The sequence below is a fragment of the Carlito syrichta genome, unplaced genomic scaffold (genome assembly GCF_000164805.1).
Source record: "Carlito syrichta isolate Samal-C Ts95f unplaced genomic scaffold, Tarsius_syrichta-2.0.1 Scaffold153937, whole genome shotgun sequence".
Lineage (NCBI taxonomy): Eukaryota > Metazoa > Chordata > Mammalia > Primates > Tarsiidae > Carlito > Carlito syrichta.
In genome coordinates, this window is record NW_007098033.1 from 204,064 (window position 1) to 222,094 (window position 18,031).

The 18,031-nt window shown below is 35.2% G+C and overlaps 1 protein-coding gene across 3 annotated transcripts in view; it reads right to left on the reverse strand.

Moving 5' to 3' along the window:
• The window catches only part of NRG4 (neuregulin 4), a 40,109-nt gene extending 22,078 nt beyond the window's left edge, over window positions 1-18,031 (reverse strand). For 2 of the 3 annotated variants that reach the window (XR_002481505.1, XM_008050885.1), the window contains exons 1-3: window positions 17,989-18,031; window positions 15,946-16,039; window positions 1,899-2,048 (exon numbers count right to left, since the gene is read on the reverse strand). Coding sequence is in view for 1 of the 3 variants with exons in the window: in XM_008050885.1 (XP_008049076.1) it covers window positions 1,899-2,048; window positions 15,946-16,039; window positions 17,989-17,998 (254 nt within the window). In the remaining 2 variants the exon portion in view is untranslated. Of the gene's footprint in view, window positions 1-1,898; window positions 2,049-7,334; window positions 7,432-15,945; window positions 16,040-17,988 lie in introns of all 3 variants that reach the window. The other variant, XR_002481506.1, reaches the window with a different exon arrangement.

Sequence of the window (18,031 nt, forward strand, 5' to 3'; positions counted from 1 at the left end):
TAGTTACTGCAGCCAAACCTAGACAATCCTGACTTATATTTAAAAAGTAATTCATTATCCAATCAATAACAGATGGAAACTATATATATCTTCAAGTGGCACTAGAGTGATTCATGAGGGAATCTGTCAGTTGCTCTTCCCCTAAGCATATTAGTCTGAAAAAGTTTAGAAGAATAAGAATAAGAATAAATCATGATTCAGTTTTCCAAACATTTATACATTTCAAGTCAAGAGTAAACCTAATTCCAAAGATGGGTGTTCTGGTTATCAACTAATGCACAACATATAATCTTGACCAAAATTGAAGGATTAAACAAACTATCTCTCATGATTCTATGAGTTGACAACTGGGCATTTTTTGTTTGGGTTCTTCTATGTGGATGCTGTTAACTGGCAGCTAAATCAGGAGTCAACTAAAGTTCAAATGAGGTGAATATCTGAGAGGGCTCATTCGAGTGGCTGGCAGTTGATGCTAGCTGTTGGGTGGAAATTCAGCCGGAGCTAGTTCTTCCAATTGTTTAGGCCTCTTACAAGGGAGCATCCCAAGTATGAGTAGCAAGAGGTAGAAGCTTCCAGGTCATTTAAAGGCGGTTCCCTTGATTGGAACAGTATTATTTCTGCAACATTCTACGGTCAAAGCAAAAATCATAGTGCCTGTCCAGATTCAAGAATTTGGCAGTAATCCACTCTACCTCTTGAATGGCATGGTCACATTGCAGAAGAATATGTAATAGAGATACCTTGTGGTCATTGCTGGGAAATACAATCAGATACAATGGGTTTAATTTAAATGTTTATATCTTAAGTAGTCAGATGCTAAAATTATGAGATAAAATATATTGGATTGCTTACATGATATCTTTTGGACTAAAATGTACAATACCACATATTTTTTAAAAGTAGACTCCCTCCAATTTTAAAGTATTTCTTGATGTAAAGTAGTCCAGAAAGTAGCACCTAATATACTATTTTGCCTATATATTACCTTAGTGTATAAACTTTTCAAGCCTACTTACATCTCTTTTATGACTAACTTCAGCTCTATTTTCACAAGTATCTATGATGCCATACAGTATGAATTTATAAATATTAATTAAAGAGAGTTAATAAACTCAATATTGACTTATTTTCACAAAATTTCAAAAAAAATTGAAGACAAAAACAAATGAATGAAAGTAATCTTCAGTGCATAGCACTGCTTCACACAGGCAACTTTTTCTTTTTTTTTCTCTTATTTCCTAATCTCAAATTAATTGCCTGCTTATTTGTCTATCTCTCCAAATTGATTCAAATCTCTATGAAATTAGGGAAAATGTGGCTTATGTTCACTACTGTATTCTTTAAGCTTAGCACAATGCCTAGCACATAGTAGACACTAAATAGTTGACCTTGGATATTAACCATATGTCCTATATTTACATTTACAGTATTGCATAAGTTGTTTCTTTTCTTTCACATTCAAAATTTACTTTGATTGTGGGTCTACCTTAGTAGTTTTTTTTTTTTTTTTTTTTGAGTTGGAGTCTCACTCTGTCACCCAGACTGGAGTGCAGTGGCCGCTCCCAGCCACCGCAGCCTCGACCTGCTGGGCTCCGGTGATCCTTCTGCCTCAGCCTTCCAAGTAGCGGGAACTACAGGCACGTGCTACCATGCCCAGCTATACCTTATTAGTTTAGAGAAGCCAAGGTAAATAATGATGACAGTAACAAAAACAAATTCAGACTTCTTATTAATATCCTTTCAAAAATGACTAATTCATTTAATAACAAAAACTATATTAGAGAGATAAGTCTAAACATAAAACAGTATCTGGAAAAATATCTAGAACTAAAGGATATATTAGTGGAATAATTACTTTACACATTACACTTTTCTTTTCAAAAGCATGTTTTGGTTACCTGCATGAGAAGTAGAGGACGCCAATGATAAGTGTTACTAGAAGAACAGCCAAGGCCACGAAAACTGCAAACAGGTTACTTTTAGTTTGGATGCTGGAGCTTGGGAGAAAAACTTCTTCACAACGAGCTCCCGTATAATTTTCAATGCACCTATGGAATAAGATTTTAGATAAAGAATCGCACTTTCGATTTGATTAGCTAATTTGGAGAGAAAAAAAAAGACTTTCAGTTGGTACAAAGAAAAAAGACTAATTTACAGACTGTGAACACAGAATAGATATGCCTTCTTATAATGCTCAGAGCTACACTAAAACTAAAATGCAGTCTAATTTTTGTTACTACCTTCTTTTTTAACTCCAGAGAAATTATAGGACTATTCAATCCTCTTATTGTCTAGATTTTCAATGATGTAATTATCCATACTTAACTCAAATTCATCTAAAGTTTATTTATTAGTATAGGGGAGAATCTAAATGCATAATTCCTTAAACTTAACTGGTTATTCAAACCCCATTTATTAAATAATCAGTGCCTTACTCACTGCTTAACAGTGTCTCCTTTAACATATGTCAAATTTATATTAGTAACAGCATTTCTTTCTATTCTTCTGCAGTGATCTATATATCTAGTCTTGGGTCTTTACCACACTGCTTCAATACTGTTACTTTATAATATGGTTTTAATATCTGGTAGTTCTACTCTCTACCTTACTACTTTTTTTTCTAGAATTTTTTTTAACCTCATTTGCCAACCAAATATTTTAAAGCCATTACTTTTAGCTCTCTAAAACTATATGACAAAGAACCATAATTTTGGGGATTACTAATTAATTCCCTTTTCCCTGTTAATATGTTAAAAGGATTATAAAATACAGAGATTGACATAAATTAGCAAGAACGACACACTGCTTGGTACCAGATTAATTTCATCATTTTATAGATGCATTTAAAATACAAGTAATATTTTAATATAAGTGAATGTTTACCTATAAAGCAACTTAAGAAGTTATGGGGTCGACTTGGAGAAAACTATACTCAGCAACAATTCTGTATTAAGTGTGTGTGTAAACTGGTTTTACCAAACTGGCTGGTTTTAAGCTGACTTTACCAAAAATAAAAAGCTTAATTCTACTAAATTAATTCTTCTTACCTCTTTCCAGCTTAGGTAGGTATCTAGAAATTTTATCTCCATTTCTCCTACCTTAGACAAATAAGAATACAGGTCTAGAAAGTTAACATGTGAACTAATTACTAGCTTTCACAACTAATGTGATAGACTAATAAAGCAGTATACACATAAATAAGAAGAAAGAACATCAAGATATAGCATGAGGAATCCGGTTCAGTTAAATGAGTAGACAAAAGATGTTTTACAAACTAAGCCCTGCTCAGTGGGAAGCAGTGGTGTGACTGGTAACAGTTTCCATTGGGGTGTCAGTTCAAGCAAAGCAGCAGTCTAGATTCTCTCCAGCTACCAGGGGATTGAGGAGACATAGAAAGGGAAAGCAAGGATAGGATATGAAATGCAAGTAAAAATATTTTGGGAAAATCACAATTGCCTAAGGTCTAAATGTAAAATACCAATCTTTCCATAGTTTAAGTCAGTTAAGCTGAGAAGAAAAAAAGATTAGGTGAAAATAATCCGTTTCTTTCTCCTCTAGCTCCAACTCCCACTTCCCAAAAAGGGATGAACACACAGCCTCCAACAGAAAGTCACCACAGAGACTGCCCTCACATCAGTCCACGCGCCATCACAAACCTCAGAAGGAAAGGGCAACATCCTATACGGTACAAAGGCGGGGTGCTAAAGCTAGTCATCACAAGTATCTTTAAAATAATAAGGATAAAATAAACACTCCTCTATAATTTATCTGGCTGGGTTTATCCTTTAAAACAAAAACAAGCAACAATTATTTGTGATTGCTGAAAGTTTTTTAGAGAAAAGTTTTAGCCATTAAAGAAATTCCTATTCAGTTTTAAAATAACTCTCAAGCTTTCAAATAATGTTAAAAATGGGGCTCAGTTTCCATTCTAGAAAAAATAACCAAAATTCGAAATAAATTCTGAGATGAGATAGTATACTTCTTTTATGAGAAAGATTTATTTTTTAAAAAAAACTATACACTCATTACTTAGATTTCTTTCTTTCTTTCTTTCTTTTTTTTTTTTTTTGAGTTGGAGTCTTACTCTGTCGCCCAGGCTGGAATGCAGTGACCATGCTCATGGCTTCCACAGTCTCAAACATGCTGGGCTCAGGCAATCCTTCCACCTCAGCTTTCCACAGATGGAACCACATATACCACCACACCTGGCTGATTTTTTGATTTACTGTAAAGACAAGGTCTCATCAAGTTGCCCAGGCTGTTCTCGAATCCCTGGGCTCAGGCAATCCTCTTACCGCCAGCTCTGGATTACAGGTGTAAGCCACAGCGCCTGGCTCAGATTTCTTGTCTAAGTCTAGGTAAGCTTGAACATCAAAGAAAAAAAGACAAACTAACCAATATGACCAACCATAAATGTTTTAACCTGGACAATAAATATTCTGAGTTGGAAGGAGTCAAAGAAGTGATATAAATATAAGCTTAGTGGTCAGATCAGCATTTAAGCAAACAGAAAAAGGCACATAAGGGAAATCAGTCAGCAGTAGGGTGTTCAGTCATTCTACAGCTGGGGTAAAGCAAATGCATATTCTTGCGGGAAGGTAAAAATCTGATGATAACTTCAAGCAAAGCAAAGTCAAGAAAAAAATCTTATTACCATTCAACCAGTCAAGTCAGAATCTAGAGAAAGACTAAGACAAATTTAAATGTTACGTTATTATCCAAGAAGTAGAACTGGATAGCCCAAAAATGAATTTTAAATTTTCAGGTATTTATCATACACAAAAGTAAACACTGCCTACCAATGACTGTGTACAAAGACTCTAATTCTAAAACTCTATCTCATTTATGAAAATTTATGAGCTCAGTGATGACACAAATATCAAGCAAATATAATTAATCAACTCTTTTAAAGATAATTAAGGGTGAATTAAGTAGATACAGAAAGACAACTGGTAGTCCTAGCACAGCATTTAAGCAAAAGACAGAGAGATCAAGTGTTGCATCGGGTTTTACACAGAACCAAGGCCCTTTCAGTTCTTATGTGTAAGTAACTCTCTTGCTAAATTGCTTCTGGACCTTACTTATGCACAGACTGCCAAGTAGCAAACAGCTGTGCCACCTAATGAGGTGAATACCAAGCACTGAGGGATCATGCACATTTTCCTGGAATGAAGATTAATGCTGGAACAAATATAAATGCTTCACCAAGTAAGAAATTCCACATTGGTTTTGTCTGACCCTAAACCCAGAAGCTGTGTTTAGTGCACGGGACACGGAATCAATTCATTAGATTCTACAGCATTCAAGGTAAGTTGTTACAACATTAGAGACCTTTAGCATGAATAAAATAACCCAGTTTTAAACAGAGTGTCATTTAGCTTCAAGAAAGAATATTGGACTGTGAGCTGGAAAAAACTGGCTTCTTGACCTCATTCTCATGCTTGTGAGCTGTGTGCTCTTGGGCAAGTCACTTAAGACTCTGCAAAATCACAATAGCACCACTTGCTTTTACTATTTCACAGGGCTATCATCAGAATCAAGTAAGAAAGTCCAAAAAATGCTTTGAATGTTGAAACACATTATACAATTAAAATTGAAATAGAAATCACTTTACAAAGGCCATGTTTACATGAAAATATTGGACTACAGGGAATAAAATGCCTGAGAAAAATTATAACTGGAAAGGTTAAAAGCATGGTGATTAATACATGTGCTATTATTATTAACTATTTCTCAGAAACAAGAAATAAAGTTTATATGCTAAAAAGCGTTCACAAACTAAAGGAAGACTTAACGTCGGTGCCACTTCATTTAGGGTGACCTATCTTGTAAAGAAAAAGTTGATTTCCACTTGATACTTTCTGGCAATCAAAATTCAACCTGAAATTCACAACAAATGGAAAAAACAAATAAAAAATAAAATGAAATAAAACTATCGGAAGTGTTCATGAAAACAAACTGACAGCATGGGATTGGATCCCTTTAATAGCCCACGGCTACATAACAACATACAAACATGGCCAGAATCCTGTGAAACTCCGACCAGATTTCTATAAACCAACAGTCAAGGAAGAGATTGGCTCAGGACTTGTTTCTCTTATTAGCCAGCACTATAAATGCAACCTCATTAAGCATGTATTGGATTCTTAATAGTATCTAGAGACATTTAGCTAATAATCAATCTTACAAAAATTATGTTGTTTAATGTCATATTCATATGACATTAGCACCACTAAAAACTGATATTATTAGTACTTCAAATGTATTAATCTAAGTCCAGTAAAAAAGCAAAATGTCAAATTCTTTCAAGATTGACTATTACTCAGATAATTCACATGCTGAAATGGGCTATATATTGTATCTGAATATAAATGACAAAACAGTCTGCATAGAGAATAATCTATATTTGTCATTAGGTAGGGTATTGTTTATAGTTTCACTATGAAACACTACAATTTTTTAGCTTAAGTAAATCACTGTGAGAATTAGAAATATTTTATTTACTAAAATTAGCTAAAATGCAGTGAATGAAAAAGCATGTCAACTGATGAGAGTAAACAATGGAAGTGTTCAAACACGACCTTCATTACTAAGTGCGTACATTAGCCAGACTTCTCCAGTGAAAATTTTTTTGGGAAAAACACCCATAGAAAGCTGCTTGGTTCACCAGAATACTAGGACAAAATTCTGGGATTTGTTGATTTTCTCAAAATTTCTTCTTTCTCCATAGTAACAAAATAAGTGATTCAAGCCTGTTCTCCCTATTTTGCCTACTTCAAAAAATGATCAGGGAAGAAATCGAAAAGTGCTCTTAAACATAAAGTCTAGTGCTGGGCATGGTGGCTTGTGCCTGGAATCTCAGCTACCTGGGAAGCTGAGACAGGAGGATCACTTGAGGCTAGAAGTTTGAGATAAGCCTGGGCAACATAGCAAGACCCTTGTCTCAAATAAATAAATAAATAGTCTATTATATTTTTTTAAAAGATCAGAAAAAAAAATAAAACTACAACAAAAAGGCCATGTTTTTCATAGTTTATCATATTATGATTCTTGATGTAAAAATATTTATACATAAAAATTGACATGTCAGTTTTTCCTTTCTTTTAAGTAATAATTTCAGTAAATATAAAATTATACTATACTATAATTAATATAAATAATATGTTAATGGGCCTTTCAATTATAGAGGTTTTTCACTGTTCATGTTTTGGTAAAACTTTAAGCATCTGTCAAGACCATGAACCAAGAACAGCAGAAAAACTTGTGCTCTTAAATCACCAGGCACTCAATTACACCACAGTTCTAAATGGACAGGATTTACGCTGGCATCTTACCTTCCCAGGCTTCAGGTCTCAACAACCTTCTAATGCAGGGAAAATCTCATGCCCCAGCTTGGAATAAGACAAAGAGAAGCCAGCATCAGTTCACTTCCTGACAAAAGAAGTTAAGTATTAGAGCTGGGCAAAAGTCACAATCGTTACTCTGCACGGCATTCCTATGTAGAAAATGAAATCTCACTGATGACATAATGGAATCGTTTTCAGCAGCCTGCTAAAGGAAATAATGAAGGATAAAGACAGTAACCAAAAGGATAACCAGAATTTGGAAGCAAATGCATAACTTGGTAAAACATCATTAGGCAACAGTAAGAAGAAAATGAAGGAACTTTAGAGTATGTTGCCTTTCGTTGGAACAGTAAAGAGCTAACCTGAGTTGGTTCTGAGGGGTAGTTGCTACTCTTGCACAGGTGACACACATCAGTAAGACAAACTGAGGTAGAAGGGAAGCAGACCTAAGAGAGCAGGTCTGTATGTTTCCACGGTTTCGTAACCATCCTGCCACTTGATAATCAGTGCAGTGATCTGGCAAAATGTAAGGTTTAAAGAAGGCATATCCTCTTTTAAGTTTTGTTCTGGGCCTGGTGAGGTCAAGAAAGATGTTTCAGTTATTTCTGCTGAGAACACTAATGAAAAATCTTTATAAGAAGCAAGGTTACTAAAATAAAAAGTGTTAACAAAATGTGCAGCTAAATAGAGCAGTTGTTTTATGCATTTGAAACTGTTCTTCTATTATAAGCCTCAAGACTGTTACTTCCGTTCTGTGTCCTAAAGGTCAATCTAATTCCTGATGTTTAATAAAGCATATGGTACAGTGCCAAAAGTCACAGGAAAGAGGACTTTGTTCGAATTAATATCACAGAGACATTGTGAATATTTTTTTTCTTTGAGCTACAATCTTCTACTAAATTTAGAGATAAAAAAGGTAGAGAAGTCTTATCTAAAAAGAGTGCCAAGAACCAGCTTATTTTAACCATCTGATCTTAAGAAAACCAGAACATTTTCTGTGGTTAGTAAAACAACTCAAAAAATTCTGACAATTCCTTTTGGAAACTGAATTTAATAAAACATCCAGTGAGACCCAGCAAAACTGCTGACAGACAAAAACACAACATACAATCAGACGAGACAACATGCCAAGTCTAGAAGCACAATACATGCTGGTTTTCCTACATTTTCCAATTGTAAGTGATCTTTAACTTTTATCATTTTACGTTCCTATAACTAGCCTTTCATTTATCACATGCTTATACTACTAAGCTGCTTCTAGCTGCGTCTCTTAAATAGATTTCAGTCTTTATCAACTGACAAATGGTTTCCACCCATCCAAGAGCGGGAATGTAACTGTTGTGGACATGGAACAGTTTGGTCTCAGCCAAGGCGCTGGGAGCCTCTCTGGTCTAAGCTTGTGGCTGTGTGGGCAGGTACTGCTTGGGAATGCCCCTCAGCGAGGGTCCTGGTGAAACCAGAGCTTACTAAGTCACTATGGGTAACAATTCCAACAGATTATCCTTTGCCAAGTTAAAACTCTTCCTATCATAAAGTTCCACCTCCACACTGTGCAGTGGTAGGCTCTGAAGTGCCCCTCAGGATGGGTCACAAGATGCATGGAGGAAAGTGAAGAAAAGGCCTCACCCAGTTAGTGATGCAGGGATGGGTGAAGACAAACCCCTTTCCCCGACTCTTGCTCTGATAACCCAGTCAACTTCAGTTAGAAAGTTGAAAGATTAGGGGCTGACTGACCTTGTGTCCAAGGTGGCCATAAGCCAAAGACTGCTGCTTGGACTGTTCTCTAGTGAAAGACTTTGAAGTAGACAACCAAAAAAAAAAAAAAAAATTATCAGGTATCCTGTCAAATGCACTCATCTGGGTTATCCGATTCTATAAGAGCCTGCTATTTTTATTGTCTCTAAGCTAGTTTACAACTCTGTAAATTGTAGAAAACTTATACTAATCCAAATGAACTTTGCCCAGTATCATACAACAGGATGTCCTGTGGATATCGACCAGTTTCATAACTACTTGCAAATTCATTTCAACATGTCTGATTACCTCTATATGTATGCATGGCTTGAATTCTCCCTTGAGTCAGTTGTGATATCTATTGGTTATTATTAATCAGTTTCTCATGAATTAATCAGTTAAATACACATTTAATATGTGTCCATTTTATATCTGTATAAAAATAATAATTTTCCCTTTTATAAAAATTTATTTTATAAATTTATTTATTTTATAAATTAATGCCCATGGAATTAATGGTTTTACTACACATGCCATCACTCAGAAGCACCTGGCTAATTTAAAAATGAAATGATGCCAGTTGGGTGACAATACTCTGAAAGGATGGGGCTACATCTCACAGGATGCAGTACATGGCTTTGAACCAGAGACCATCATATGGTGATGTATCCCCCATAGTCAGTAGATTAAAAAGAGAGTCTATAGAATGGGAAAAAACATTTGTCAATCATGTATCTGTAGAGGGGTTACTATTCAGAATACATAAAGAACTCCTAAGACTCAACAACAAACTAAAGCAATCCAATTCAAAAATGGATAAAGGACTTGAATGGACATTTCTCCAAAGGAGATATACAAATGGCCAGTAAGTGCAAGAAAAGACGCACAACCTAACTAAGCATGAGGGAAATGTAAATCAAAACCACGGTGAGATGAGATGCCACTTTATACCCATTTGGAGGGCTGCTATAAACAACAACAACAAAAGAAAAAATAAGTGTTAACAAGAATGTGGAGAAATTAGAACTCTTGGGCATTGAGAGTGGGAATGCAAAATAGTACAGATTCCTTAGAAAACAGTATGGTGGTGCCTCAAAAAAAAAATTAAACACAGAATTACCATATGACCCAGCAATTCCACTCCTGGGAATACACACAAAATAACTGAAAGCAGGGACCTGAACAGGTATTTGTACACCCATGCTCACAGCAGCATTATTCACAGTACCCAAAAGGCAGGACAACCCAAATGTCCATCAATGAAGAACAAACAAAATGTAACAACTACATACAACGAAATATTATTGAATCTTAAGAAGGAATGAAATTCTAACACATGCTACACATGGACGAATGCTTAAGACATTATGCCAAGTGAAATAAGCCAAAAACAAAAGTACTGCGTGATTCCACTTACATGAGGAAGTTAGAATAGTGAAACTCATAGAGACAGAAAGCTGAATAATGGTCACCAGAGCTGAGGGGAGGCGAAATGCGGAGTTACTATTTAATAGGTACGGAACTTCAGTTTGGGATGAAAAAAAGTTCTGGAGACACACAGTAGTAATGGTAATACTGTGGATGTACTAAATGCCATGAATTATTTACTTAAAAAATTAGAATGGTAAATTTTATGTTATTATATATTTTGCCACAGTAAACATATATAGATAATTTTTTAAAGAGAATACTTGAATTTATTTAAACCTCTAAATTAAGTGCTATGGTAAATAAGAATTAATACCTTTGTAAAGTGAGGCAACCTTGAAATGTATGTAGGATTTGAATAAGCTTAGATAGAAAAGCAAGAGAACAATTACAAATTCAAGGAAGGTAACACAAAGTATAGCTAACATAAATAGTGAATGATTCTGGTTAGAATACAAACCAAGGAAGATGGAAGGCCACAAAGGTAGTCTGGGACCAAATTGTAAAATGCTCTAAAAGCTAGGCTAAAAGTTGAGCTATTACTTCATGAGTGGTAGATAGATAGGTATGATGGCTACCACTGAAGTTTTTTTTTTTTTTTAGCAGGAGAGGTGATGAGATTAGTCCCCAGGAAAATCGGTTAGGAAACATTTCTACAAAGCAGGGGTTAAGAAGGTTCAAGCTAATAAAGTGACAGAACAGAAAGGACTAGAGAGATGAGAGCAACACAGCAAAGGTAGAAATGTGATTTAAGAACGGCAATGACAGAGTCAAAGATAAGTCTGGAGTTGCTCAGTGACAGGACAGTTGGGATGTCACTAACAGAAACAGAAAATGAGTTGGAATGGAAAGTGATACTCACCCTTAGATATTGCTACTATAATCTACAGCGCTACATTACAAGTCCTAAGATCCTAATATCATTGGTTTTTTATTTTTTATAAAATATGACTTCAAATATATCTACTATTCAACTTCATGGAATCCTCAGTCACTACATTCCTTCCTTTCCTCAGTCTCCCTTCTGTTCCCACCATCACCACTCTTCACAACCTTCCAGGGTGTTTAAGAACTTTCTCAGTGAAGAACAAAAAAATGTAGTATATATATAATGGAATACTGTTGAATCTTAAAAAGGAATGAAATTCTGATACATGCTACACGTGGATGAACGTTTCAGACATCATGCCAAGTGAAATAAGCCAAACACAAAAAGAACGGCAATGACAGAGTCAAAGATAAGTCTGGAGTTGCTCAGTGACAGGACAGTTGGGATGTCACTAACAGAAACAGAAAATGAGTTGGAATGGAAAGTGATACAATGAGTGAAAGTGATAAAATGAGTTGGAATGGAAACTGTGATTCCACTTATATAGGGTATTTGATTCACATTACACAGAGTACCAATCCCACAGAATCTCCTGTTGTGTAACATGGTGACCTTGCTTCATTCTCTATCCCTCATGAATTCATGGGGCATGGTTTCAACTCTTCTTAATTACTACTCTTAAAGTTTGAAATTAGGAAGACACATTCTTAAACCTGGTATGTGTTACCTGCAAAGCCAATGGTAACTTTTTGAAAATACACTAAAACGCATCTATCCAAGGAACAAAAGCAGGGTGACAACCTCGGTTTCTTTTCATTTTAATGACTCTCCAAATTCTAGCACTTTTTTTTTTTTAGACAAGGTCTCACTCTGTCACCCAGGCTGTAGTACACTGATGCGATCATGGCTCACTGCAGCCTCAAACTCCGGGGCTCAAGCAATATTCCTGCCTTAGACTCTGGATTAGCTAGGACTACAGGCATTTGCCATTATGCCCAGTTAATTGTTTTATTTTTTTTTTGTAAAGACAGGATCTCACTATGTTGCCCTGGCTGGCCAGTACTCTTAATTATTTCTTTCAACTTATTCAGTGAGCTATCACAGACACTTAGTATACAGACAAATATTAAGTGTACACCTTGATGGACCAAGTACTCTGACCACAATGCAATTAAATTAGATATAAATATCCAATGTTAACAACCACAAAAAACCCCATAGGTGTATAAATCCATCGGTTTAGAAATTATAATGAAGACATTTTAAAGTGTAAAACTGAACAATAAACCATAACATTTTGGGGATGAAACAAAAATGTATTTGAAAATTTTTAACAACAAAGGACTCTGATGCATGATTTTGATTATAAAGCTACACTCATAGAGACTGCATGGTATTGGTGAAAAGACAGAAAACACAGACCAATGGGAAAGAATGGTCCAGAAATAGACCCATAGATATGTGATTAATCGACAAAGGCGCAAAGGCAATTCAATAGAGAAAGAATAGTCATTACACCCATTTAGTCACCATCAAGAACAAGACAAAAAAGATATTATCTTTTAATTATTAAATGTACTTCTTCTGATCAGCATTTTAGTTTGCTTTTATGAATGCTATATGCCATATGCCCTTATAAAAAATTCAGAATAAATATGAGGCTAAGTAAAACTTGAGAGTTGTATTGAAAGGTCACCTCTTTCTGCTTCCTAGCTATATGACCTTTGGCAAGTCACTTAATTTCTTATTTTCTCTTTATTTTTCTATTTCCTAAGATCTCCCCTACCTCCTTTCTCTAAGGTTTTTGTGAGAATTAAATGTTAGGATGTAAATGAAGAACAGGACAGCAATGAAATTCTGGGGGGAGGCAATGGAAATGTCCTATGTCTTTATGTGGGCGAAGCAGTGATTTCACGGGTATAATAAACATTTGTCAAAATTAATCAAATTGTGCACTTGAAATGAATGTAGTCTATCATATATAAATTATATTTCAGTAAATAGATTAAAAAACAAAAAAGAATAATACTGTTGGGGCACATGATGGGTGTTAAGTAATTGCTAGTTTGTTCCTCCATCTCATTCCTTTTATACAAGGGGGAACAAAAAAAATTACTTGTGGACAGGAAACAGTTTGGTCTCAGCCAAGGCGCTGGGAGCCTCTCTGGTCTAAGCCTGTGGCTGTGTGGGCAGGTACTGCTTGGGAATGCCCCTCAGGGAGGGTCCTGGTGAAACCAGAGCTTACTAAGTCACTATGGGTAACAATTCCAACAGATTATCCTTTGCCAAGTTAAAACTCTTCCTATCATAAAGTTCCACCTCCATTATCTTTCATATGGCTGGTCTCTTATAGTACACTTGGAATTTGTTCCTCTGGATCAAACAGTCAACCAAAGTTTTTATCTGGAAGTTTTGAGAAGGTTGTCTCACAATTTGCAGAAAAAACATCCGAGCTGTGGCAAACAGGTGACTGGTTCTTCCACCATGGCAATGCACTTGCCCACGCCATACTGAGTGTTCAGCAGTTTTGAACCAAAACAGCATGACCCCATGTCCCACTCTTCCTATTTACCCAATCTTGCCCCAGGCGACTATTTTTTTGTTTCCCTGGATGAAAAAAGTCCTCAAAGGGAAACATTTTGGCAATGTGGAAGAAGTAAAACAAAAATTGGCAGAAGCACTAAAAGGCATCAAAATTGATGAGTTCAAAAACTGGAGTAGTGGAAAAAGGGTCTCAAAAGGTGTATTGCATCAAACGGACAGCACTTTGAAGGTGACTGAAGTTGAAACGTAAGAATAAAATTTTTATAATTCAAGGATTTTTGAGGTCTCCCTCACATATTCACTTCAGAGGAAAAACACCTAGGCACTATTCCCCATATGAAAATTCTCCAAAACTTCTTGAGATAATTATAGGGTTATTTCTCTCTGCTCCCTCTCCTCCACACTAAATCCAATATCTTTAACATTTCCTATGAATTTTACTTCTTCTACATAGCAAGATTTTAAATCTAGATGCTAGTCAACACCTCTCATTTCAGTTAACGAACACAAAGGGCAATTAACATATGTTACAAACAATCTTGAGGTCTTTTGGTGTTAGCTCCACAAAGTTGAGGGTAGTACCATGTTGCTAACTCATGTACCAAAATAGGTTATTATAGACATTTAAATCTTGTTCAACCAAAACTCACATGAAGCTACTATAAAAGTACTATTTTGAAGTCTTTTTCTGATCACTGGCTATATTTATACTCCCAAAGTAAATTATATTATTTTAAAACAATAGTGGCAAAGACACCCTTTCTTTTTATCTGCTACCACCATTAGAAAGGCTCTTCATCTGCCTTTTATAAAATACACACAGGGTGCCAAAAAGATGTATACACAGTTTAAGAAAGGAAAAAACTGTATTAAAATTGTAATACTCAATAAATTGAATAGAAGTCGTTTGACTTCTGTAATTACAAGAGGTGCTTAAAGTGGTTACTATCAGCATCCAGATACTTCTGATTACGGCAAACAGTGCTTAAAATGTGTATAAATTTTTTTGGCATTCTTGGTATTAAGTGTACATTTTGGTACCAACTCGGTTATCACGTATTCATGTGTTATAAATCCCAAAGAAAAAAATCTTATGGTGTGCTTTCTACATTAGTGAACTCTCTAGCTGTTTTACAATAATATTATACACAGATTGCTTCTCCTAAATTGCTAAAATCAGAGTTCACTAAGATGGATTATTTTTAAAAATCTGTCTAGGCTAAAAATGACCATTACCAACTTTCAAAATAAACACCTTGAAGACTACGATTTTTATCTGCTACTTTATTTTGTTTTAAAAGCATACTTTTACCCTACATAAATATGAAAAGTATTCCTCACACTTTTTCATCTTAGGTTTTTCATTTTTTTTTTGAGTCAGGGTCTCACTCTGTCACCCATGCTGGCTGGCGTGCAATGGCACAATCTCGGCTCACTTGTAGCCTCAACCTCCTGTGCTCAGGTGATCCTTCTGCTTCAGTCTCCCGAATAGCTGGGACTACAGATGCATGCCACCACACTTAACTAATTTTTTTTTTTGTGGAGAAAAGGTTTCACTATGTTGCCAGTTTAGGCTGGTCTTAAACTCTCAGGCTAGCCGAGCTCGGTGGCTCAGCCTGTAATCCCATGCCTTTGGGAGGCTGAGGTGAGTGGACTGCCTGAGCCTGCGGGTTCGAGACCCGCCAGGGCAGCGAGACCTCATCTTTACAATAAATCAAAAAAAAAAATCAGCTGGGCGTGGTAGCGCGTGCCTGTAATTCCAGCTACTCGGAAGGCTGAGGTGGAAGGATCGCCGGAGCCCAGCGGGTCGAGGCTGCGGTGGCCGGGAGCGGCCACTGCACTCCAGTCTGGGCGACAGAGTGAGACTCCAACTCAAAAAAAAAAAACAAAAAACTCTCAGGCTGAAGCAATCCTCCTACCTTGGTCTCCCCAAATGCTGGAATTATAGGCATGAGCCACTGTGCCTGGCCAGATTTTTCATTTACTTTTTAGTCACTTCACAAACAACTTAGTAGATGTTAAAAATAAAAATTACCATCTTCTCCCATAGTCCATTTCACTCACCTACAAAATGGGCTGGGAATAGTCGGTATCACATAACAAATCCCCCCATTCAGACAAAATGATTTGTGACTGGAACCACAGGGCTCTTCGTGATCTAAAACACATACATATAGGAAAGAGAAAAGCACATTTAAGTTTTTCTAATATAACAAAGAATAGGAATAACTATGTTATACTGAGGTAATAACTCTAAAAATCAGAATGAAGAATTTTTTTTTTTCTCAAAGTGAAAGACTTAATCTTTGCTCTTACTTGATTGACTAGGACTTTTATCCCTTTGAGGGAAAAATTAATCTGTCCTAAAGATATGGCTATTAATAATAACGGATTTAGAAGCTGTATAATAGAAATAAGAAAGTCTAAATTAGTTCAATTAAAAGGAGGTAATTAGGGTCTTAAAATAAACAAGGCCTTTCTCATTTAGTACAGAAATTCTGAAGTATTATTTAGAGCTTCCCTGTCCCAACAATTTATTCAGATTCTTGTTTTTCCTTTTAGGTCTCAAATACATTAAAATCTGAAATTGTGATAGAAAAAGATTTAGATAATTGAAATAAATATTTGTTTCTGAAATTATCTTTTAGGAATGTCAAAAATCAAAACCAATACAATCTTAAAAGGTTCTGATTTGCAAAGCAATCTTAGGTACTAGCTAGTAACTATAAAGAAATGTAAAGTTCTAAAGTAAAATTAAAAACCTAACTCAGAGCTTCACATACAGCCAACTCTTTCAGAATAGTAAGAAAATAAACCTCCATTTCTCTCTTGCTTCTTTTCTCTTCCTCCTTTTTCTCCATCTTCACCTTCCTTCCTTATCTTTAACCTTTCCTTTTTCTTTCATTATCTCTGCTTTTCCCATCTCCCTTGAGACCTCGCCTTCCTTCTAGCCTTACTCCCACCTACTACCTTAAAAAAAAAATCTAACTCCGTTCACTCCTGGTCACCAAAGTCATTGTACAGAAAAAATTAGAAATAACAATATAATAATTCGTTGAATCATTATACTACTAATTTATGATTAGAAAAGAAAATTGCTGGATACTTTATCTTTGGGCCTTAAAGGGGGAATTCAATTGCCTTAAAATTGCACATTGTTAGTTTCTGATTGTTTCTGTCTAGGAAATGACCCAGAATCATCTAATGTAAAAAAGAAAATGGCATTACTCCCATTAGGCCTCCAATTTGGCATTTTAAAACTATAGTACACTAATTTTTTAAAAATTGTCTAGCATTCATTTGCCACTAAGATATCAATACTCATGAAGATCTCATTGCTATATCAGTTGCTATGCATTGCTATGAATCAATGTCTCCACAATCAGAATTAACAATTTTAAAACTCTCTTTTTACTTTAGAATTGAGAAAATCCTGTTTTAGCATCACATTATAGCTATCAAAGTATAAAGATATAAAGAGAAAAATAGAACTACTGAATTTGACAGGTAAAAAGGAGGTAAACCAACCAAAATTAACTCTTTTAAATTTTTTTCACCCAATACCATGCATGTTTATAATCAAACAACTTTTAACAAAATTATAACATTTTTCTAGGAATAATTTGGTTAACAAATAAAATCTCAATTAATATTATAACACATTAGAATCATAGGAGTTACCATGTACGGTTTTCCTTTGAGGATGGAATGCAATTTTGTCATATCTAAAATTAATGTCTTTTAACCAGAATATAACTAGACATATCTCAACACCTGATATTTTATCAGGAAAGAAAGCTCATCTGATCCGAATCATTATTTCTGAATCTATTTTTTATTCTGACTTTGATTGATTTCATTTACTTATTGCAGAAACTGATTTCAGATATAATAAAATAAGTAGCATTTGTTAGTTCATAAAAACCAATAAAACATATAAGTCTAAAATAAAATAGCTTTACATGATAAAGGAAGATTTTTCAAAGCTAAAATATTTCATATTTCTAGAATGATGTTAGATGGGGAACAACAGTCTTGTATTAATATACATTTTTGTTGTGGTTCTGTTGCTATGTGACACAAAAGTACAAACTTACAAGAAATTACCTGTCGGCATCTTAATCTTCAAATAGTTTCATTCTTGATCAAA